This window comes from Desmodus rotundus, chromosome 5, assembly GCF_022682495.2.
Source record: "Desmodus rotundus isolate HL8 chromosome 5, HLdesRot8A.1, whole genome shotgun sequence".
NCBI classification, from domain to species: Eukaryota; Metazoa; Chordata; class Mammalia; order Chiroptera; family Phyllostomidae; genus Desmodus; species Desmodus rotundus.
The window spans coordinates 92,884,681-92,910,571 of NC_071391.1; the positions used below are offsets into that span (position 1 = coordinate 92,884,681).

General features: G+C 40.4%; 1 protein-coding gene across 1 annotated transcript in view; it reads left to right on the top strand.

Annotated features, from left to right (window-relative positions):
- NPAS2 (neuronal PAS domain protein 2) overlaps nucleotides 1–25,891 on the top strand; it is a 172,473-nt gene that overhangs the window by 33,727 nt on the left and 112,855 nt on the right. The window contains 2 exon segments of the mRNA XM_045204750.2: nucleotides 20,825–21,027; nucleotides 24,579–24,632. Coding sequence (XP_045060685.2) covers nucleotides 24,601–24,632 — 32 coding nt within the window. The 5' untranslated portion in view covers nucleotides 20,825–21,027; nucleotides 24,579–24,600.

The following is a 25,891-nucleotide window of genomic DNA, read 5'->3' on the forward strand; positions in this document are numbered from 1 at the left end:
GAATCCTTTACTTTTTTAGAATTTAAGACAAAACGTTTTCAGTTTCAGACATTACATTTTATATAAAATGTGTATAGAGTATTTAAATTTAAAAATAAACTCTAAAAATATTATGTAGGGTTTTGAAAGACATCTGCAAGTTTTGAAGAGGCGCTGGTTTTGAAAAGGCGTTTCTTTTCATGCCTTTGCATGTATTTGCACTTTTAAATTAAATGACTTCCTCTGAATGTAGCAGTTAATTCAAAGCTGTCAAGATTTTTCTCTCTCCTAATAACAACTCTTGTGCCATTGACTGCCAAGAATAACAATGTCTTTTTTTAAAGTTAAAAATTAGTATTTATTTTTGTGATCAAAAGAACAATTACTTATGTCCTTGAGTTATTTAAAGCATTTTAATGAATTCTAAGAATAAGTCATTTTGAAGTTCAGCCACACAAAATAAAAATGCTTTATTAGGAAGTCCTCCACCTGAAATATTTTGGTTGGTGTGTCTTGGACTTTTAATAATAGTAGCTAACATTTAGTGAGGACTTTAAGGGCCATACACTGTTGGAAATGCTTTAAGTACATTAACTCATTTACTTCTTACATTATCCTTACTTTATACCTTGTAAACTGAGGCCCAGAAAGGTTTGACCACTTGTGCAAGATTATAATTTGGACCTCCTCCATCAGACACCCACCTTAAGATTGCATTAAACCTAGAAGTTTCTTTTTTCTTGTTCTTTTTTTTTTTGTAGTTCAAGTACAGATTTCTGCCTTTCCCCCCTCAGCCCTACCAACCACCCCAACCCTCCCCACCTCCCTCCCCTGTTTCCACCCCCACATAGTTACTGTCCTTCTGTCCATTATAATTGTTTCTGCAAACCATTCACCCTTTTCCCCTCATTATCCCCTCCCCTTTCCCCTCTGGTCACTGTCAGCCTGTTCTCAACTTCAAAGTCTTTGGTTATATTTTGCTTGCTTGTTCATTTTGTTGATTAGGTTTCAGTTAAAGGTGAGATCATATGGTATTTCTCTTTCACCACAAGGCTTACTTCACTTAGCATAATGCTCTCCAGTTCCATCCATGCTGTCGCAAAGCGTAGGAGCTCCATCTTTCTTCCTGCCATGTAGTATTCCATTGTGTAAATGTACCATAGTTTTTGGATCCACTCATTTACTGATGGGCACTTAGGTTGCTTCCAGCACTTGGCTATTGTAAATTGTGCTGCTATGAACATTGGGGTACACAGGTTCTTTTGGATTGGTGTTTCAGGGTTCTTAGGATATAATCCTAGCAGTGGAATTGCTGGGTCAAAAGGCAGTTCCATTTTTACTTTTCTAAGGAAATTCCATTCTGTTTTCCATAGTGGTTGCACCAGTCTGCATCCCACCAATAGTGCACTAGGGTTCCCTTTTCTCCACAACCTCCCCAACACTTGTTTGTTGCTTTGTTTATGGTGGCCATTCTGACTGGCATGAGGTGGTATCTCACTGTGGTTTTAATTTGCATCTCTCTGATTGCTAGCGATATTGAGCATCTTTTCATATGTCTCTGGAACCTCTGTATGCCCTCCTTAGAGAAGTGCTTGTTCAAGTCCTTTGCCCATTTTTTAATTGGGTTGCTAGTCTTCTCAGAGTGGAGTTGTGTGAGTTCTTTCTATATTTTGGAGATCAAACCCTTGTCTGAGGTATCATTGGCAAATATGTTTTCCCATACTGTTGGTTGTCTTTTCATTTTAATACTTTTTTTTCTATAGCTGTGCAGAAGCTTTTTATTTTGATGAGATCCCATTTGTTTATTCTTTACTTTATGTCCCTTGCTCTACGGGACATATCAGTGAAAATATTGCTACATGGAGTGTCTGAGGTTTTCCTGTCTATGTTCTCCTCTAGGACTTTAGTGATGTCACCAGTTATATTTAAATCTTTTATTCACCTTGAATTTATTTTTGTGTATGGCGTAAGTTGGTGATCGAGTTCCATTTATTTGGATGTAGCTGTCCAGATCTCCTAACACCATTTGTAGAAGAGGCTATTTTTACTCCATTTTATGCTGCTGCTTCACCTTTGTCGAATATTAATTGACTGTAGAGCCTTGGGTTTATTTCTGTTCTCTATTTTGTTCCATTGGTCTATGTGTTTGTTATGCCAGTATGAGGCTGTTTTAATTACAGTGGCCTTGTAAAACAGTTTGATATCAGGTATTGTGATCCCACCTACTTTGTTCTTTCTCAAAATTGCTGCATCTGTTTGGGGTCATTTATGGTTTCGTATAAATTTCTGAAATGTTTGTACCCCAATGTTCATAGCAGCACAATTTTCAATAGCCAAGTACTGGAAGCAACCTAAGTGCCCAACAGCAAATGAGTGGATCCAAAAACTATGGTACATTTACACAATGGAATTCTATGCAGCAGAGAGAAAGAAGGAGCTTATACCCTTTGCAACAGCATGGATGGAACTGGAGAGCATTATGCTAAGTGAAATAAGCCAGGTGGTGAGGGACAAATACGGTATGATCTCACCTTTAACTGGAACATAATCAACAAAAGAAAAAAGCAAACAAAATATAACCAGAGACATTGAAGTTAAGAACAATCTACCAATAGCCAGAGGGGAGAGTGGATGGAATAGTGGGAAGAGGGGTTTTCAGGAACTACTATAAAGGACACATGGACAAAACCAAGGGGGAGGGTGGAGGTGGGGAAGGGAGGTGGTTTTGGCTTGGGTGGGGTGGAACAGTGGGGAGAAAATGCAGACAACTCTAATTGAACAACAGTAAGAGAAAAAACTAAACAAAAAATGGCTCTTTTCAGCCTGAAGATGCTACCAGAAGGTAATTAAGGCCCCCTGCAGCTTGCCTGGTAGAGTTAAGACTTGACTGGCATTTGTGCCTTTTAGATCATGTGGTTGGCAAACTAAAGAATGAAATAAGATTTCCTTACAAAGCTGATGAGGCAGGTCCCAGGGAGAAAATCTGGGGTGGAGGATCCTGGAAGTGACAAAGCCCCAAAGCCTCAGCTAATCCCCACTAGTAATTGCATTGCTTCTGAGGACCACAGTAGGAAATGGTACATACATGTACACATGCTTGCAAATACACAGTACACATACACACATCGGAAAAATAGGTGGTAAGACTATTGACAACATGGACCCTTGAGAATCTTTCCTTATAGTTAAGCCCCTTGTGGAGGGCCATTTATATACATTTTCTGAAATAATAAAGTTTGATTTTAGGTCCCATTTATTATTTAAACAAATAGTCTTTATTTTTTGGTGGAGTTTTTTGGTGGAGTCTGTGGGATTTTCTATGTACACTATCATGTCATCTGAAAACAATGACAGTTTTGTTTTCTCCTTTCCACTTTGGATTCCTTTTATTTCCCTTTCTTGTCTGATTGCTGTGTCTAGGACTTCCAATACTACATTGAATAGAAGTGGTGAAAGTGGACAACCTTGTCTTGTTCCTGATCTTAGTGGGAAAGCTTTTACTTTTTCCCCATTGAGTATGATATTGTCTGTCAGTCTTTCATATATGGCCTTTATTATGTTGAGGAATGCTCCCTCTATTCCCACTTTGCTGAGTGTTTTTATCATCAATGGGTGCTGTACCTTATCAAATCCATTTACTGCATCTATTGATATGATCATATAATATTTGTCTTTGCTTTGTTTATGTGATGTATTCCATTTATTGATTTGTGAATATTGTATCATCCTTGCATTCCTGGGATGAATCCCACTTGGTCATGGTGGATGATCTCTTTACTATATTGGTGGATGCCATTTGCCCATATTTTGTTGAGGATTTAAGTACCTATGTTCATCAGCAATATTGTCCTGAAGTTTTCTTTCATTGTTGTATCTTTATCTGTTTTTGGGATTCAGATGATGCTGGCTTCATAAACGGAGTTTGGGAGTCTTCCATCTGCTGGGATTTTTTGGAATAGTCTGTGAAAGATAGGGGTTAGCTCTTCCTAAAATGTTTTGTAAAATTCTCCTGTGAAACCATTTGGTCCAGGGCTTTTGTGTTGGGAGTTTTTGATTCCTGCTCAATTTCATCAGGTGTTATTGGTCTGTTCAGGCTTTTTGCTTCTTCTTCATTCAGTTTTGGAAGATTACATTTTTCTAGAAATGTGTCCATTTCATCTAGGTTTTCAAATTTCTTGGTATATAGTTTTTTTGTAGTAATTTCTTACAATCCTTTGTATTTCTGTGGTATCAGTTGTAGTCTCCCCTCTTTCATTTCTGATTGTGTTTATTTGGGTCCTCTCTCTTTTTTTCTTGATGAGCCTGCTTCAGGCCTGTCGATTTTATCTTTTCAAAGTAGCAGCTCCTGGATTCGTTGTTCCTTACAATTGTGCTTTTATTCTCTATGTCATTTAATTCTGCTCCTGTTGGTTATTTCTTTCCTTGTACTTGCTCTGGACTTTGTTTGTTGTTCCTCGTGTTCTTGTTGGCAAAGGGTTAGGTTGTTTATTAGAAATGTTTCTATCTTTTTTAAGTAGGCCTGTATTGCTATGAACTTCCCTCTCAGGACTGCCTTTGTTGTGTCCCATAAGTTTTGGATTGTTGGAGATCATTTTCATTTGTTTCCAGATGTTTTTGATTTCTTCCCTAATCTCGTTCTTGACCCATTCATTGTTTAATAGCATGCTATTCAATCTCCATGAGTCTGAGTGTTTTGGAGCATTTTCCTTTGGGGTTGGTTTCTAGTTTCAGTCCCTTGTGGTCAGAGATTTTGCTTGATATGATTTCAATTTTCTTGAACTTGTTGAGGCTTGTTTTGTGTCTTATCATGTGGTCCATCTTTGAAAATCTTCCATGTACATTTGAAAAGAATGCGTATTTAGCTTCTTTGGGATGAAAGCTGTATCAGTTAAGTTCATTTGTTCTAGGACATTGTTCAATGCCTCAATATTTTTGTTGATATTTTGTTTGAAAGACATATCCATCTTTGACAGTGCAGTGTTGAAATCGCCTAGTATAACTGCGTTGCTGTCAATGTCTTTCTTGAACTCCTCCAAGATTTTCTTTATGTGTTTTGTTGCTCCGATTTTGGATGCATGTATGTTTACAATGTTTATGTCTTCTTGGTGGATTCTTCCTTTGAGTATTATGGAGTGACCATCTGGGTCTCTCTTTATGGCCCTTCTTTTGAAGTCTATTTTGTCTGATATGAGTATTGCTACCCTGGCTTTTTTTCCCTGTCTGTTTGCTTGAAATATTTGTTTCCATCCCTTCACTTTCATTCTGTGTAGGTCTTTTTTTCTGAGGTGGGTCTCTTGTAGGCAGCATATGTTGGGTCATGCTTTCTTATCCATTCAGCTATTCTGTGTATTTTGATTGGGGCATTGAATACATTTACGTTTAAGGTTATTATTGATAGGTACTTACTCATTGCCCTTTTTTTGTACCTGTGTTCCTCTCTCTCTCACTCTTTTCCTTCGTTTCCTTACAGTAGCCCCTTTAGCATTTCTTGCAGATTTGGTTTGGAGGAGGTATATTCTTTGAGTCTTCTTTTGTTCAGGAAGCTCCTTATTTGGCCTTCCATCTTAGTTGAGAGCCTTGTTGGGTAAAGTAGCCTTTGTTGCAGGCCTCTGGTTCTCATTACTGGAATATTTCTTGCCATTCTCATCTGGCTTGGGGCTTTTCCATTGAGAAGTCAGCTGCTAGTCTTATCGGGGCTCCCTTGTATGTTACTTTCTGTTTCTCTCTTGCTGCCTTTAAGATTCTCTCTTTGTCTTGGAATTTTTCCATTTTAATTATGATGTTTCTTGAAGTGGACCTCTTTGGGGTCCTTTTGGGACTCTGTGTTTCCTGGATTTGTGTGAGTTTTTCTCTCATCAAATTAGGGAAGTTTTCCATCATTATTTTTTCAAACAGGTTTTCTATCCCTTGCTCTTCTTCTTTTCCTTCTGTTATTCCTACTATATGGATCTTACTACATTTCCCTTAGTCCCTCCTCATTCTTTCTGAGCCTCTTTTTCTTTTCTTGTTCTTCATGGGTATTTTTTTCTACCTTGTCTTCCAGCCTTCTGATTTGATCCTTTGCTTCATCTAGCCTGCTTTTGATTCCTTCTACTGTGTTCTTCAGTTCAGAAATTGTATTTTTCATTTTCTCTTGGCCCTTGTTGATAGTTTCTATTTCCTTTCTCGTGTTCATATAGTTTACAGTGAGATCATTGTAGTTTCCCTGTAGTTTTTTTGGTAATTCTCTGTGAGCTCATTGAGCTTCCTGATAACCACTGCTTTGAACTCAATATCTGATAGTTTACTTGACTGTATTTCATTTAGCATTCTTTCTGAGGCTTCCTTCTTTGCTCTCATTTGAAGATTGTTTCTGTCTTCCCATTTTCTCTGAGACTGTTCTTGTTAGCTTCTGCTTCTTAAATTGATCTGTTCTGACTCCCTGGGTTTCTTGTGTGAACATCTATGGTAGCAGACCTGTGAGATTCAGTGGTGTAATCTCCTTGATCTCCTGAGATTGCTGATCTTGGGCTGTCATTTATGTTGGCTCTCTGTATGTGTTTGGGTTTTGATTGTTGTTGGGTCTTTCTTTGGTGGGTCCATCCCTCTAGCTTTTTAACTGAGGGTCACTCTGTCCACCATGTCTTATATTCTGTTGTGCAGGTGTGGACAGGTTGTGTTGAAGCTGATTCTTCTGTGTGTACAAGGTTTTGAGGCTTCTCTCTTGCTTTTGTTTAGTTGTTGGTTCTGGGTACTTTCTCCACCATTTAGTTGTATTTCCAGATGAGTCCTGGATTGAGGTTAGTGTGGCTTCCACTCCCTCCTTCACCTTCTTCCATTGTTTTCTGTTGGCAGTTCCTTTGTTGGTGGGTTTCCTCTTCCAGCAGGTGTACTGGTGTTCACAGCTCCCACCTACTCTTCTGATTTTTCAATGCCTTCTATAATTTTTGGTCTCTAGTATTCATATATGCTAGGATACTGCTGGCTGTTCACTCTGTTTCTCAGAAGATTAGCTAGTTGTTTCACTCATGTGTGGGGGGATGTGGACTCTGCTACCACCTATCTCGCCACCATCTTCTCCAATCCCAACCCTAGAAGTTTCCATTTGCCTGTTGTTGAGACATTTAGTTTCCCTCATCTTCCCCACCCCATCCCCAATATAAACTTGGAAAGGAAAATAATCATTTACTATACATGATTGTAGCTCAGAATGCTCAAAGCTTTTAGAGTGTAAGCAATAATAATCATCAGACTTTCCCGGAATATGACTTGAACATTTGCCAATATGATTGCTGTTGCTGATTCGCTAACTTAGAGCTAAACTTGAGGGGGAAAAACAAGTCAAAAATCAAGGAGATTGATTGTAGCAAATCATTATGGTTATCTTCCTATCTTATAATTCCTTTTCTTAAAAAATAGGTTTGGGGTAGTCTTAATTTTTTATCATGGTAAAATACTTAATGCCATTGAACTATGCACTCTAAATGGTTAAAATGGCCTACATTATGTTGTATATATTTTGCCACAATAAATAAATAAATATTTTAAAAGTAGAAAAGTTCTTTTTAATCCAAGGAGCTCATGGATGACTCTTTAGTGGGTGTGATGTCTGTAGGACTTGCAGGTTGTGCTGGCAGAAGTCAGATTTTTCCCCAACATGTTAGCATTCTACATTGATCTTACAGGAAATCAGAAAGCCTTAGTAGAATATGAAGACTTTTAGAAAAAAACCAAGAATAGTGTAAAAGTGCCTTTTGTTGCAAGAAGTGACTGGTTTAGTGGCTTCAGTTTCTACCATGTTTGGGGCACTATATGTAATGATGAAGATACATGTCCTCTTAAGCTTAGAAGAAAACAGACAAAAGAAATGACAAAGAGGGGCACCCCTGGGTCATATTTCTCATTTTGATAGATCTAATCTCTTCAGAAGAAAACGTCTTCAAGGACTTTCCTCTACAAGGAAGAGCTGAGCTCAGGGAAGAGACTGCTTTGAGGTGGACCACAGTGACTCCGGAGCATCTGGACCTGGGAAGATTCAGTTGAGCTCATACTTTAGGAGGATTGGTAGCGACTTTGCAAGATCCTGGCTACAAAGTCTGATGGGTATTCAGTCTGCCTCAACCCTATTTTTTTCATAAGCCCTGTTTTTTGTATGGGTTTTTTTTACGGTGAAAATTTTCAGGATCAGGTACATAATGTTCTAGAAAAAACACTTGCATCGTGCTTGGGAGGATAATGCCATGAAAATAGCCATCACAGAAACAGAGAAAGTATAAGATCTAAGTCAGAACTTGAGCGTTTGCCTTTCTGGTTTCAAAGGGAACTCAGTGGATGGTGAAAAGTGAATTGGCAGAGCCTCAAATCCCCCACAGTTTGGTAAACAGCTAACCCAGGCCACCATAAGATAGTCATTTCACATTAGAGCATACACTTTTTCTCAAAGACATCATACTGAATGACAAGAATACACACACATGCCATTTTAGGTTGAAAAAGTGATTGTTTGCTTAATTAAATAGGTGGCTGTTTGAAAGAGTTACTTGCATAATGTGAAAACTGTAGAACTGAAGATACCTAAGGAAGACATTTCCCTCTAATTAGTAAATACATAGATGTAGAGGTATAAATTATTTTAGTTTAATATTCATGTAGTCAAGAAATGTCCTCATGTCCAAGACTTAAGACTTTCTCTACTTAAGTTTAAATGTATCTTGGCAAAAAGTAATTCTATTTGGGGAAAAGCTTTTTTGTCCTATTGTTGTCTCTGCCTTGAGTTGCTTTGCCACAAGTTCCCTTTCTGTGGTTGTAGCCCATGCAGTGCCAGGAACTTTGGCGGGTCATCTCACAGCATTTTCCAGGCCTTTGTCTCAGGAATATGGTTTCCTATATATGTTAACCTAGGTGTAACCTGAGTTTTGAGACTTGCCAGGAATAAGATAGTCAGTTTCCCCCCCGCCCCTGGCAATGGTTGTTCCATGAGCAAAATCCATTTCTGTACGGATTCTTCTAGAAGCATTTATTCTAGGCCAATGGGGTGCATCAGTGTAAAGCCAGCTCTCTTTCCTCTGGTTTGGATGGTAATTGGGTGTCTTGATATTTGGTGGCTAAGAGTGTGAATAGTTGTCACCTAGCTGCTTGATTGTGACCACTAGTAACCCTGGAAAGGAGAGGAAGAGGGCAGCAGGTCACAGTGACAAGGACACAGCTGTGAGCTGACTGGCTGTGACTTCCAGCCCTGTCACCCATTAGCTGCAGGAATTTGGGCAGTTGGTTTCATGTCTCTAGGCTTTAGTTTCCTCACACAGAGATGTTTCCTAGGATCCCTTCAGCTTTAAAATCTCTTCCTTAACAATATTCAAATCACAAACATTATTATAAAGTGATGGGCATATTTACAAAAAGCTATAATACATCTTCTAATCATTTGTAGGAAGAAATTAAAATTGTTTCATTCTGAACTTTGCTCTGAGCAAGGTTCCAGAAAGTTTCAATTACCAGGAATTTTCTCAAGTCTAAAGTTTGTGACAAAGAGATTTTGAAAAACTAGAGAGTGGTAGGAGAGAAAACAGTAAACTGGCATGGTTCTGCTCCTTCACAGGCCCCATTGCCTATAAGAATTTGATGTAAATAGCAACACATATTACAATAGCCAAGTGTTGGGAGCAACCTAAGTGCCCATCAGTAAATGGGCAAATGATCAAAAAACTATGGTACATTTACACAATGGAATACTACCCAGAAGAAAGAAAGAAGGAGCTCCTACCCTTTGTGACAGCATGGACGGATCTGGAGAGCATTATACTAAGTGAAATAAGCCAGGCGGTGAAATACAAATACCATATGATCTCCCAAATAAGTGGAACCTAATCAACAAAACAAACAAGCAAGCAAAATATAACCAGAGACATTGAAATTAAGAACAAACTGACAGTAACCGGGGGGGGGGGGGAGATGGGAGGGGTTATGGGGGGGAAGGAGAAGGGTTTTCAGGAACATGTATGATGGACACATGGACAAAACCAAAGTGGGGTAGGATCAAGCGTGGGAAGTGGGGATGGCTGGGGTGGGGGGGGAGTGGTGGGAGGAAAATGAAGACAACTATACTTGAACAATAAAGTAATGTGAATAAAAAAGAATTTTATGTAGGATAATTGAGGCATCAGACTCATTGAGGGAGGGAGAAATTATTCTGTAAGGATCGGGGAAAGTGGGCAGACTTTTTAAAAAGGAAAAAAAGAAATTTTATATCTTCACTTTACCCTGAGTAGCCAACTTAAATTCCAGATAAACAATGATTTTTTTTTTTTGTAAAGCAAGAGAAAATAGGAAAAGGAACAGTTGCAAAACTCTGAGAGTAAAGATCAAAGAAAATCACCAAAGAAGATATGAACAGATTTGACTTAAACTCTTGTGCTTTATGAAAAAGTAATTAAAATGTTAATGCAGTTAACCTAGAAAGGATATTTGAAGGAAAGAAAAGAGTGACATATTTAGTATAAGGAAAGTTCTAAAAACATATTTGAAAGCAAAGAGCCTAATCCAGAATTTCTCCAATTCTGGCCTAAGTATCACTTGCATCAGAATCAGTTAAAGAGCTAAAGGCAAAGATAGATACACCATACTTCCTCACACAACCAAAATGACAACAACAAATTTAAAAACAAAAATCAAGCAGAACTGACAGAATATCGAACTGTATGGAAGTCCAACAACCAAGGACTTAAGAAACATTCATCCAGACAAGTAGGAGGGGCAGAGACAGGCAGCCATGTGGAAAGGACTCCCAGCAAGGCAGCAGCTGGAAGACTGCTGTGGGCAAGATGGACCAGATGAGGCAGTAGCTTGCAGACTGGGCAGTCCCATATTCTCATGCAGATAAACCAGAGGAACATCTAGGGAGCAAGATAGACCACGCAACCCAGGGTTCCAGTATAAGGAAATAAAGCTTCAAAGCTTCTAACTGAAAACATCTGTGGGTATTGAGGCAGCAGTGGAAGAAACTCCCAGCCTCACAGGAGAGTTCATTGGAGAGACAAGGTCCTAGAATGTACACAAACCCACCCACCTGGGAATCAGCACCAGAGGGCCCAATTTGATTGTGGGTAGCGGGATAAGTGACTGAAAAACAGGAAAGAGCAGAGCAAGTGGCACTGTTCCCTCTTGGACCCCTCCCCCACATACAGTGCCACAACACAGTGACCTGGGTTGCTCTGCCCTGGTGGACACCTAAGGCTCCACCCCTTTTATGGAACAGGTGCACCAAGACAATAAAACACGGCCCAAATGAAAGAACAGATCAAAGCTCCAGAAAAAACACAGCTAAGCAACAAAGAGATAGCCTACCTATGAGATGCACAGTTCAAAACACTGGTAATCAGGATGCTCACAGAATTGGTTGAATATGGTTGCAAATTAGGGAAAAAAAAAAATGAAGGCTATGAAAAATGAAATAAAGGAAAATGTTCAGGGAACCAAGAGTGAAGGGAAGGAATCCAGGGCTCAAATCAATGGTTTGGAGGACAAGGAAGAAACAAACATTCTTTCAACCAAAACAAAATGAAGAAACAAGGATTCAAAAAAATAAGAAGAGGCTTAGGAACCTCCTAGGAACCTCCAGGACATCTCTAAACATTCCAACATCTGAATCATAGGGGTGCCAGAAGGAGAAGAGGAAGAGAAAGAAATTGAAAACTTATTTGAAAAAACAATGGAAAACTTCCCCAATCTGGCAAAGGAAATAGACTTCCAGGAAGTCCAGGAACCTCAGAGAGTCCCAAAGAACTTGGACCCAAGGAGGAACACACCAAGGTACATCATTATTACATTAGCCAAGATTAAAGAAAAGGAATCTTAAAAGCAGCAAGAGAAAAGGAGAGAGTTAACTACAAAGGAGTTCCCATTAGACTATCAGCTGATTTCTCAAAAGAAGCCTTGCAGGCAACAAGGGGTGGAAAGAAGTATTTGAAGCCATGAAAGACAAGGACCTACATCCAAGATTACTGTATCCACCAAAGCTATCATTTAGAATGGAAGGGCAGATAAGGTGCTTCCCAGATAAGGTCAAGTTGAAGGAGTTCATCATCACCAAGTCCTTATTATATGAAATGTTAAAGGGACTTATCTAAGAAAAAGAAATTGATCAAAAATATGAACAGTAAAATGACAACAAACTCACAGCTATTAACAACCAAACCTTAAAAAAAAAAAAATTAACTAAGCAAACAAGTAGAACAGGAACAGAATTACAGAAATGGAGATCACATGGAGGGATGTCAGTGGGGGAGTGGAAGAGGGAGAGAGGGGGAAAAGGTACAGAGAATAAGTAGCATAAATGGTAGGTAGAAAATAGACAGGGAGAGGTTAAGAATAGTGTAGGAAATGCAGAAGCCAAAGAACTTATATGTATGACCCATAGACACCTTAGTGGGGGGGAATTAGGGGGAGAGGAGGTGTGCAGGGCAGAGGGGAAGAAAGGGGAGGAAATTGGAAAACTGTAATAGCATAATCAATGAAATGCATTTAAAAAGTTTGTTGAACCAGAAAAAAAGTAAATAAAAATATTGCTTTTTGATAGCAAAAAAGAATCAGTTTAAAATATAGATTTCCAGCAAATCTTCATACATGAAAGGTTGGGACCCATTGCTCTCCTCTGGCAGAGGGCATTCCTTCATTTGAGGGTACAAAAGAGGAATGACCTGTGGGTATCAGGAAATGGTCCTTCTCTTGAGAAGTCAAGGAAGTGCAAATAAAAACAATAAGATCATTTTTCATCAATCAAGTTATCTACAAAATATTAAAAGGCAATTCCTAGGAAAGTGGAAAGGGTTGTCCATAACACTGCATATCAGGAAAGTCATCTGCAGTAGGTGTCAGGAGACCTTGACATTGTCATACCCTGAGCCCCACAATTCTTCTGGGACCTGTCCTAAGGGGATAAGCCTAACTGTAGAAAAAGACATGCTAACCGCAGTGCCATTTATGTTAGCAAAAAGTTGGAAATCAAGATGTCTGGCAAGCTTGGTGTTGTTGAGTAAACATTGAGCAACTACTAGATGGAATGATATGCAGCTATTGAAAGTATTTCTGAGGATTACAGAGTAACATGGGAAAACGCATATATGTTCAGTAATAAAAAGGATTGTGCAAGATTCTATCTACATTAGGATCTCAACTATATAAAATGCATACATGCCTAGGAAATAAACACAAAATGTTAATAGTAGTTTTCATGGGTCTTAAGTCCATGGAAGAGTTTAAATTTTTATATTTTTACTCTTCTGAGTCCCCAAGTGTTTGAATGAGTTGTTATTCTTATTTATTGGGGCGGGGGGGAAACACACTTAAAAATGATCTTTAGGGAAGAGAAAGAAAATTCACCTGCTGCAGATCAACTTCAGTGGAAAAGGTGATTCAGGGAGTCTCAGGGTAGTTCTTGTGGTAACTGAACCAGGCAGGTATGGTTGTACACCCATTTTGAAGACCAGAAAGTGAGGCTCAGTCCAGGCAGATAACTTACGTTGGGTCTCTTAGCCAAGTAAGAGTTTTTGGAACTCCTGGGAATAGGTGCCCTGGCCATGCTGAGGCACAAATTTTCCCCTGGGGACTCTACCCACCAGTATGAGAACTGACACTAACTTGACAGATATTTGAATCTTCAGAGCTCTCAGGGTAATGAAAGGAGACACCTTCAGATCTGCAAACCTGCTCTACACTAAAGTAGGGAAGAAGGGAACTTGTAATGGGACCATGTGAGGAGAGCATTTATGTCCCCAAACTAGAGTTGCTATAGAAAGCTGGGGGAGTGGTCCCTGCCTGTGTTCACCCACCCTTTGCATCTGAAGGAGGACACTGAGCAAGCCAGAAAAAGAGAACCTCCTGGAGAAGCCTCGGACCAAGCAAATTGACACTAGCTCCTGGCAAAAGACTTCATTGGTGAAATAAATCACTAATGGCTTGATATGAATTTCACTCATTATTTTTTCCATGACACTTAAAACATTAAGCACACTTTGTTGTGCATGTAGCTGTGCAAAAAACCAAAGGGGGATAAGATCAAGGGTGGGAAATGGGGATGACTAGGGTGGGCAGATAGTGGGGGTGGGGAAATGGAGACAACCGTACTTGAACAAAAATAAAATAATGTGAAAAAAACATTAAGCACACTGAAGTATTAATTAATATACTACACTCCTGAGAGGAGCAAGAACAACTTGCACTGTGAATTTTAATTACCTATCGCATAAACTCTTTCTGTTGTGTGACATAGAGTGAAGAGGCCCTCTCTGCTTCCGTGTGGACTTTCAACTTTCAAGGGGGCTCAGTCAGATTTAGAAGACTATCCAGTGTAACTGAGAGTGAACTGTTGTTGTGGAAATACATTGATCAGGCCCCCTGAGGGGGATACTCTCAGAATCTGTCCAAACCTTGCTCAGAAGAGGACAAGACCAAAACTGGAGGGAGAGTTAATAATTGTTGACCTTAATAATGAATCTTCAATTTGTTTCTTAAAAAGTAGCATCATATGTAATTTTAAATTTACATTTATTAGAATTCTATCAGCAAATGATCCTCCTTTACCAATGAGGTAAAGGTCAGAATTGGACTTTATCTCCTGGGTGCACATATTTGCTGTCATGCTGGGAATATCTTTGCATATCTCATGCATATGTGGAGGGTTATAATAGTCTCCTTTTGTGCTCAGTTGGTTCTAAAAGGTCAATGCTTCAAAATAAGCCTTTCATACAGTTCACAAGGAGGCCAGTGAAATCCTGCAGTGGAAAAGCAAATGTGTGGTCCCATCTGCTCCACAGGGCAAGATGCACGGGGAAGAAATAAAATAGATATGTAGAGGAGAACAAAGGGGATCCCCAGGCTTCAGTAGTAAGGTGAAACATTTCAGGATCCTGGCACTCAATGGAGTTGTGTTGTGAAAATGAAAATCAGAAAACCAAGTGGTAACTTGGGGAGGGAATAAGAGCTACAAAGCATTGATGAAACTTAAGAGATGGAATTCCTGCCTTTTGAGTCTGGCCAGCAGGCCCTCTGTGCCCCAGTATGCTGTCTCAGAGGCAGGCCCCAAGATATGTAGTGGGAAAATGTAACAATAGGCCAGGTATCTGGTTTGGGGCGTGAATCATGACTGTCTAATGAGAGTGGCTGAAACCCAACTCAAATTAGCCTAAGAAAAGGAGAGAAAGTACTGGGAGGATCTGTGTAAGAGAGGCCTAAACCAGGGCCTCCAGGTTTGGAACTAGGGTTTTCCTTTGACTCTTCATGGCCTCATTGTGCAATAGGCTTTCCCTGGGTCAGGGTAAGCAACAAAATCATACCCTAGGGGAAAAAAAAATACATTTTCTTCTGGCTTCTATATATCAGTTCTAGGGAAGGATTCTGATTGACCTTGCTTTGTCACTGTACCTCCTCTTGGACTACTATAGTAATTGTGATTGGAAGGCCAGGGTCACATTTTTACCCTAGGAGTCAGGTCACAGGTACTATGAGTGACAGAAATCCAAAAGAAGTAAGAATAAATGTAGCCCCATAAAGGGGTACACTCAGACCCTCTCTTTCCTTTGATGATGCTCATTGTAGGTATGTTCCTTCATCTATCTTTCTCGACCTGTGCTGACAGTGTGTGGCCACTGAGCACGTGCAGTGTGGTGAGTCCAAACAGATGTGTTATAAGTGTGTAATACTGGATTTCAAAGATTTAGTAGGAAAAAAAAGAAGGTATGATATTTCTATGAATAATTTTTAAAAATTTACTACAATTTGAAATCATAATATTTTGTATATGTTGGGTAAACAAAATATATTATCAAAATTAACTCAATCACTTTACCTTTTTAATTGGCTACTGTACATTTTAAATTACAGATGTGACTCACATTATATTTCTCTTGACAGCACTCTTCTAAGCTATTCATATTTCTATCTTGGGGGTATTTATATAGCAAGATACACATTAATCCTTATATTTGATACCCACTGTGTTACGTACTTTTACTTTTCTCAAAATTACCTCCTGAAAATTTAGTGCATAATCCCTGTTTGGATGCCTGGGGGTCTTAGTGAATAAGTCATTATTTGCTCTTTATGATTCATCTCAGCTAACCAGATGTCTCCTAATTGTTTAGTCCATCCCACCAAAGACTGTGGGTGAAGCTGGAACCACAATGGATTCAAGGGGGCAACAGTGACTGACAGATGTCACAACTTAATTGCAGAAATCATTCTTGGATACTCTCAGTGAAGGTTTGCATATCTCCATTAAAAGAACTAGCATTCTGAGTGGTTTTGTTTTAGCTCCTATGGATTATGTTTGTTTACTTGTTTGCTTTTACCTCCTTTGTTGACTCATCATACATTTAGTCTGCAATCCAGATGTGACAGAATGTTTCAGCATTTAGTCAAAATGGGAGCTGTCTGCCACTTGTAGCTCTCACCCTTGCCTCCCCCCATCCTTCCGTGCATCCATTCTTTCATTCACCAGTGCTTCCATCCTCTGGTATATGCAAGGCACTGACTGGGTGTGGAGATCCGGCAGCAAGCCAAGCCTTCCCTGAATGTTGTGCCTGGAAGCTTGGAGCACTGGCAGCTGCTCTCCTCCACAGCTTTTGGATCAATGTCTCTAAACCAATTTTTCCCAAAACTCTTGTAGGTAAAGTATAATGCCCAGTATGGAGGTTCTCAGAATAGCTCAGCTTGAATGAAAAAGGTTGAGGACAGGGACAGGTGTCCATGTTGTCCCCTCCTAAAGGGCTCATCTGAAAACCTCTCTCCTAACATGTTTGAGTTATTATGTCTTCCACTAATATATTTTAATTAGAAGGATTAGTTCTAAGACTCCTACTTAATCAAGCAAAATTAAGGAGATTTTCATGAAATTGAAATATTGAGAAAAACACATTCCAAAACACAAAACAAAACAATGAATCCAGGTCTATCAATCTGAATGTTTCTGTAGGACACAATAGCTTTCAGGTAATTCTCTCTATGATATGTATCTGGTAAAAATCAAGTGAGACTATAAATTAGGATTTCTTTTAGATGTCACATATTTATTTTGCTTGGTAATTACTAATCTTCCTTCTCTTGAGTTAAACACATAAATCATTCAGTTGGGGGATGAGAACTGTTTCGTTAAGCAATTATCCACTTTCCTAAGCACAGACATTAAGTGCTGTCTGCTTTTAGTCTCTTGCTCATGAGCCTCTGTCAGCCATGCAGAGCCAGTTAGAGGGCACCCATTTCAGTTGCTGGTTGGATCTTGCAAGTAGCATTCTTTGATGAGCATTTAAATTCATCTCATTTAGACCTTAATGGAACTAAATTAGTGAAGACTTGGGGTGAAGTAAAAAAATAAAAAAGAAAACATTTTCCCCTTCTCCTTCAAGACTATCAGAAATTGGTTTTTAAAAATTTGATGTTTTTATTCCTCAAGTGTTGATTCAATACTCTCAACACCTTCACTGCACAAACCATTCTGTCCCCACTTGTGCTTTCTAAAGTTAAAAAGTAATTCAGTTGCTTAAAAATCTGCCTTGTGTTCTATAAAAACATGCTGATCTAAATATTTAAGAATCTTTCTATGACTGGAGTAAAAATGCAAGCTTTGTGTCAAAAAAAATTGATGTTTTTAAAGAAAAATTAGAATTATAATGTTAAGCAGAATTAAAACCACTTAGCATGCTCTGAGCACAACTCAGGTTGTTACTCCTGTTTAATGACTAGGAAGTGAGAAGCAACAGAGAAGGAGTGCAGTTGTAATTAACGTGGATGGGAAGTAAGCCTCCATGTGGTCAGTGGAGGACTGAAAAATAAGCAGAGAAAAACATGTTTATTCTGCTTGACTGTTGGACTATTGCACCCTACCCTTTTTGGCTTAGTTATGAATTATTAAAAATTTTCAGAGTGGGTAGTAAGGAGATGCCTGAGTGACTAGGCAGAGAGATGAATGGAGAGTGGTGAAGTACACTTTTGCTGGAATTAGAAGGGCATAGGGTAGAAAGAACAGGATGTCCAAGCACAAGCTTAAGGAACTGTCATTCCCTGAGATCCCCATGTACTTCCATTCACTGAGATTTGCTAAGCCCTTCTATGTACTAAGTGGTAGAGACAGAAAAATAAAAAGCTCAGCCCCTCTTCTCAAGGAACTGGCCAATGGGAGCAGCAGCCAGTGGACCATCAGTGTAACAGCTACCCTTGGATATGGCCACAGGCTTCCTGGGGTCTGTGCTCATCAAGGGGAGACAGCCCAAGCAGGCCACTGTCGTGCCTTGGTAACCCGCAGGTGGGTATCAGTAGGCTTTAGTTTCAGGAAGCATTCTAATATTGAAAGACCACTGCCTCCAGGGGTGGAAGCTGGCCACATGGGCATAAGCATGTGCTTTTGTATGCCTGGTTTGGAGGTCACATGATGTCCCTGTGCCCCCAGTGTCTGCTACAGGCAGGCCATACTGCACTGTGATTTGACTTTCTATCTTTGTCTCATCAGGGGACTCTGCTTTGGATCACTGAAACAACCACTCATGCATATTTTATTATCTATAATACATGGTCTCCTTTACATGTTTTTTGAGAACTCAAGCTTCCTCCTTCCCTGTGTCAAAGAACAAACATGCTTCCCTAACATAGTATATTTAGCCATTGTCTGTTACAGGTGAATTGGAAAGCTGGTTCTGAAATGTCCTTTACTTTAGAAATCTGAAAGAAAAAGTTGGTACTCAAGAGGAAGAAATGATGCAGCTTTTCAAAACACATGATTTGTTCACCATTAACCAGTCTGTTTATATGATGGGCCTAGATGAAGAGGCAGCGGCTGTCATGGGGGAAGGGAACTTGCTTGGTTTTTTGTTTTTTGTTTTTTGTTTTTCCTTTGCTTCCTATCAAGGCTATTGCTACAACTGACAGAACTTCTTACCATAAAAGCCAGAGGTCATCTGACTTGGCCACTGCTTCCAGGGCTCAGGGTGATTTCCATCTTTAAAAACTGACCTAGGGAGAGTGAGACCTAGAGAAAGAACATGATTTGTGGGACTACTAGGTATCAGTAGTGGTTAGACTTGAACTTGGATTTCTTGCCCTTCTCTTTATTGAACATTGTCTCTGTCCCTTTTGTCCTCTGCTTTATACTTTTAAAAACTTCAGAGAAACACACATTACTTTCAAAATCCACTCTTACTTGTATTTCCTCTGTGAGCAAAGAAGGCATGATCACACCAGAGTTTTGTGGCGTGGGTATCTATTTCCAGTTCTCTCTGTTTTCCCTTTCTTTATAGGAAGTCTGGTCTGACTGATATAGGTGGGGCCAGAGAGTCAAGTGTGCTGATCAAGGAGCAATTAGAAGAAATGGGGATTCCCAGTACTGCATATAAAATCAATTGCAGAAAAATACACCATTAACATCAGATATTAGAGTGTGACTGTTTTGTGAAATTAATTAGTCCTTACTTAGCTTTTTAAAATAACCTTCTTGGTGCTATAAAAATAGTCCTAATTACCAATATGAATTAAGTCATTAAGGGTCATTACTTTGCATGTGAGTGTTCTTATTCAGTCCTGTTTATCTGGATTTTAATACAACAGCCCTTTCACCTCCATGGTCTGTTTTCCTGTGTGGTAACGTATTAGGTCAAACTAAGTAAAGTTAGCAAAATCAAGGTCTCAAGAGGATAAGATGTAAAATAATAAAAATCCATTCATTTGTTATTAAGTAGATACTTTTTTCCAGGAACTTTGCTAGTAGAACTCAGAACTTATAGAGAAGTGGGGGAGATTGGCATTGAATGGATGATCACCTAAATGATCATAAAATATCACATCATGACAACAAATTTGATCCAATATAAGGGACTGGGATGGCCTCTCTGAGGAAGTGGCATCTAAACCAAGACCTGGAGTTACTGAGGGAGTTCAGGATGGTGGTGGACTAGGTGGAAGTTATATTCATCTCCTCCCAGAGTAACAGCTAAAGTACAGAACAATCAACCTGAATAACCATCTGAAGACTAGCTGAATGGAAGTCTTAATAACTACAGATTTACAGAGGAACCAGGATAGAGACCAATAAGAAGGGCAGAGATGTAAACGGGGCTGGCCCTGCATCCTTGTGTGGCAGGAGAGAATTGAGAGGGATATCTTAGCTGAGGTGGTTCTCCCTGGAGAAGTGAGGAGCCTCAGCCCCAAGCCAGGCTACCTAGACCAGAGCACTGAGCCAGGAAGTAGAGCCCACACAATATCTGGCTGGGAAAATCAGCAGGGATTCCACCTGCCCTGGTGAGAAGGAGATGGCTCTCTTGAAGGGCCAGCACACAGAATCTCAGTCACAGCATTCACCCTGGGCTCTAGCAGAGGGACAGCAACTTGAAGTGGACCAGAGTCATAAAGGTAGAAATTGAGTGGCATTGCTGCAGCAAGAGGACTAGAGTTACAGCAGCAAGTGTCCATGTGCTGGGTACCTCTCCCATACCTTCTATGGACTTCATCTTCCCTGGGTCATTCATCCCCCTCCATACAACATCAGCCTAGGGAGTGGCAATAGCCCCTTCCTGCTGACTCCTAAAGGTCCCACCCTACAGAGATTGCTTCCAGTGGACAGATTTCTGGCAAACTCCAGCCGCCCTGAGGTGCAGCCCATATTAAAGAGCCCTAAGGGAGGTTCTGGCAGGCTCGAATAGTGCCAGAATCACAGGGGAAGGGACTGACTTGTGGAGTTGGAGGGGAGGGCCATTTTCTACCATAAACCTCAGTGTCTCTGTGTTTGTGGAGGTCTCCCTTCACATAGCCAAGTATTGGTCTGTTTTAGTCAGGTGAACTCTGCTGGTCTCATCCTAACAACTTTCTGAAACTCTGCCCCACCTAATAGGCCTGCAGATACCGGGCAGGTGATGACTGGCCTTAGTGTATCCTGGGACTTTTGCTGAATGGACTCAGACCCAGCATTGCCAGCAAGTTTGAATCTGTATCAACCTGGTGAACACCACTTGCCCCTACCTGGTGATTAACTGAGAACCTAACTCATGCAACCAGTCAACTACCAGAGGCTCTTCTAGTGACTGAGATTAACAGGTCAGTAGCAGGTGGAGGCAGATCCTGGGGAAGCTTGGGCCTTTTTCTAACCTTCCCTGTGGACTCAGAGCTGGTGAAAGTTGGCATTGGTATACAGCCTGGTCTCTCCCACATGCACTCAGGTGCAGCAGAAGCAACCACAAACTTCAGATTGCTTGGTAGCTCCAAACAGGTAGCCCAAGGCAAGTTAGAGGCAGATTCTGACATTGATCTGCCCCAGAGTTCCTCCCAAGAGGCCCCAGAACCAACACATCAAGTGGCACTCTTCAGACCACACCAGTGCATGACCCAGTTAGCTCCACAGTGGCACACCCAAAGGGAGATTGCAGCAGGCACTAGAGCCTGCTGAGGCCAATTTTGCTTTGTGGGGTCAGCCTTCACTCAGAAGCTCATACACTATAGTTGGGATTGACCCTCATAGTCAGCATGAGGGTCAACCCCAGAGATAGATAGGCCAAAAGCCACCAAGACCCAACTACAACAGAAGGGCTCACATAACCCACAAAAGGGACATTCTTCATGCACATAGCTCAGATGATCAGGGAGATTGCACCACTGAGCCTCATAGGACACCTACTACATAAGGCCACCATACAAAGACTGGGAGGCATAGAAGATGCATCTAATACACAAAAAACAAATACAGAGAGGCAGCCAAAATGAGGAGACAAAGAAACACACTGCAAAAGAAAGGACAGGAGAAATCCCAGGAAAAGAATGAAATGAAATGGAGGAAACCAAGCCACCAGACACAGAGTTCAAAACAATGATTGTAAGGATGGTCAAGGAATAGGGACAAAATGGATGAACTCAATGAGAACTTAAAGAGCTAGTCAGTTAAAAGGACATAGAAACAATAAAAAAGAGTCAGAAATGAAGGTTGCGATATCTATAATAAAAAATACACTAGATGGAATGAACAGATTGGATGAAGCAGAGGAATGAATCAGCAATTTGGAGGACAAAATAGCAGAAAACACACAAGCAGAGCAGCAAAAAGAAAAATTAATAAAAAAAAAAAACAGAGGAAAGTGTAAGGGACCTCTGGGACAGCATGATATGTAACAACATCTGCATTATAGAACTACCAGGAGAAGAGAGAGAGAAAGGAATTGAGAATCTATTTGAAGAAATAATGACTAAAAACTTCCCCTAACCTGGGGGAGGAAAAAGACATGACACACAGTCCAGGAAGGACAGAGATTCCCAAACAAGATAAACCCCAACAGACCCACACCAAGACACATCACAATTAAAATGGCAAAGGTTAAAGACAAAGACAGTCTTAAAAGCAGCAAGTGAAAGACAACTAGTTACCTACAAGGGTACTTCCCTAAGATGGTCTGCTAATTTCTCAATAGAAACATTTCTACATCTGTGAAATATGCAGCAGAGAGAAAGAAGGAGCTTATACCCTTTGCAATGGCATGGATGAAACTGGAGAGCATTATGCTAAGTGAAATAAGCCAGACGGTGAGGGACAAATACCATATGATCTCACCTTTAACTGAAACATAGTCAACAGAAGAAAAAAACAAACAAAATATAACCAGAGACATTGAAGTTAAGAACAATCTAACAATAGCCAGGGGGGAGTGGGGAGGGGACAGTGGGAAGAGGGGATTACAGGAACTACTATAAAGCACACATGGACAAAACCAAGGGGGAGGGTGGAGGTGGGGGAGGGAGGTGGGTTCAGCTGGGGTGGGGTGGAGGGATGGGGAGAAAAGGCATACAACTGTAATTGAATAACAATAAAAATTTTTTAAAAAAAGAAAATCCAAAAAAAATTATTGTTATTTAATTACAGTTGTGTGCCTTTTCTCCCCATCCCTCCACCCCACCCCAGCTGAACCCACCTCCCTCCCCCACCTCCACCCTCCCCCTTGATTTTGTCCATGTGTCCTTTATAGTAGTTCCTGTAATCCTCTCTCCTCACTGTCCCCTCCCCACTCCCCCCTGCCCATTGTTAGATTGTTCTTGACTTCAATGTCTCTGGTTATATTTTGTTTCCTTTTTTCTTGTTTATTATATTTGAGTTAAAGGTGAGATCATATGGTATTCTTTATATAATTGAGAAGAGCAGTTTTCACCCCTTAACCTTCTGTATTATTTCTTTACCCTGGCTTCCTAGGACTGACTTTTTTCCCTCTCACCCTCTTCCTTGTGTACCATTGGGCCCCTCCAGCTTCTCCACATTATGAGGTACAAGAGTGACTCAAAAATATAAGGGGGAGGTACACCCATGTTCATAGGAGCAACACTCACAGTAGTCAAAGGTGGAAGCATCTCAGTGTCCATTGATGTACAACTGGATAAACAAAAGGTGATATACATTATTTAGCCTTTAAAAGGAAGGAAACTCTGACAGATGCTATAACATAATGAACCTTGAAGGTATTATGCTAAATGAAAGTAGGCCTGTCACAGAAGGACAATTACTGTGTGGTTCCACTTAAAGAGGTCCCTGGAGCAGTCAAATTCATAGACGGAAAGTAGAATGGTGGTTGCCAGGGGCTAGGGGGTGGGGTGGGAATGGAGAGCTAGCCTCTAGTGGGCAGAGCTTCATTTTTCTAAGATGGAGAGTTCTGGCTATGGGTGGTGGTGATGCTTGTACAACAATATGAATGTACTTAATGCCAGTGAACTGTAGATTTAAAAATAATAAACTTTATGTTATGTGTACTTCACCACAATTTTTATGTTAAAAAAAAACAAAAAACAAAAAACATAGTAAAGGCATGGGCTACAGTAGATATGTCAAAACAGTACATACATGGAGCTTCTGTTGCAGGTGCTACTGGGAAACTTGGCTTACGTGCCTTCTCTCCACACAGATCAGTTGAGCACCATGCCCTGTGAGACTAAAGTTGCAGGTGGTAGGGTAGCCTTTGATGACTTTGGGCTTCAAGAAAAGGCATAAAACTGTAATTGAATAACAATAAATTTTTTTTAAAAAGAACATTCCTTGGTTGTTGCTTAATTTTCATAACTATGTGCCTTGACTATCTAGGGAACTATGAGTGCCTTAAAAGAAGAACTGTGGACTATACTCCTCTGGGGCTCCCATTCCTCCAGGCTGCACTATAAGAGAAGTTTGTTTATTTAAAAGAAGAGATAAACAAATCAGTGCTCACCTATAGAATGTCATGGGAAATCTGCAGATTTAAGGCTGAGGTAACAAGTACTTCATTCAGCTGAGTCAAGATAGCAGATCTCAAAGTGTGATCTGGGGTCCCCTGGGAGGCCCGCAATGTCAAAACAGTTTTCCTAATATTAACACATTACCTGTCTGACATCTGACGAATTCATCACTCTGATAGCTAATGGAATAAGTGCTGTATATTTGAGATCTCAGTTTTTACCCACATAAACAAAAGCTCTTTCAATTCCTCAATAATTTGTGAGTATGCAAAGGGTTGCTCGGACCAAAAGGTTTGAGAACCTCTGGACTAAGGCACATGGCTTAGATAAGACCAAAATGTGGTCAACCAGAAAGACCTGTAAGAAAGTGCTAGAAGCAGATAGTAATCATTTGTTCTCTTTTGCAGGAAAAACTGCATAGAAAATCTAATGGATGAAGATGAGAAAGACAAGGCAAAGAGGTAAGAGGAACCATTGTCTTGCCTCAACAGTGTTGGTGTGGCTGGCCAGTCTGAACCTGGCTTGTCTGCACTCAGCAGACTAGATGGAAGCACCAGCAAGAAGAGCGACAGGGACAGGCCTTCGGCACCCATTCTCCTTGAGACATTGCAATGCTTTGTTAAAAAATTCAGACATGCTCTCTCATTTTTGCTCCTTACCCTGAAATTACTCCTTGTCTGGGACTTGCCAAGTGGTTTACATTTATTTTTAATGTGTTCTTTTTTTTAAAATTTTTATTGTTATTCAATTACAGTTGTATGCCTTTTCTCCCCATCCCTCCACCCCACCCCAGCTGAACCCACCTCCCTCCCCCACCTCCACCCTCCCCCTTGGTTTTGTCCATGTGTCCTTTATAGTAGTTCCTGTAATCCCCTCTTCCCACTGTCCCCATCCCCACCTCCCGCCCTGGTTATTGTTAGATTGTTCTTAACTTCAATGTCTCTGGTTATATTTTGTTTGCTTTTTTCTTCTATTGATTATGTTCCAGTTACAGGTGAGATCATATGGTATTTGTCCCTCACCGCCTGGCTTATTTCACTTAGCATAATGCTCTCCAGTTTCATCCATGCTGTTGCAAAGGGTATAAGCTCCTTCTTTCTCTCTGCTGCGTAGAATTCCATTGTGTAAATATACCATAGTTTTTGGATCCACTCATTTGCTGATGGGCACTTCGGTTGCTTCCAGTACTTGGCTATTGTAAATTGACACTTCTCCAAGGAAGACATACAGAGGGCCCAGAAACATATGAAAAGATGCTCAGCATCACTAGCCATCAGAGAGATGCAAATTAAAACCACAATGAGGTATCATCTCACACCAGTCAGAGTGGCCAACATAAACAAATCCACAAAGAAATGTTGGAGAGGATGCGGAGAAAAGGGAACCCTAGTGCACTGCTGGTGTGAATGCAGACTGGCGAGGCCACTGTGGAAAACAGTATGGAATTTCCTCAGAAAACTAAAAATGGAACTGCCCTTTGACCCAGCAATTCCGCTGCTGGGATTATACCCTAAGAACCCTGAAACACCAATCCAAAAGAACCTGTGCACCCCAATGTTCATAGCAGCACAATTTAATGTGTTCTTGTACAAACCCATTATATATAATGTGGTCTTGTTGACTTGGGTCTAATTTGAAAGGCCTCTGGTTACTGCTTTTCCAAGACAGACACTGCCTGGCAAGGCAGCCAGATTGGAGGCAGGCAAGCCTGGGTTCAAAT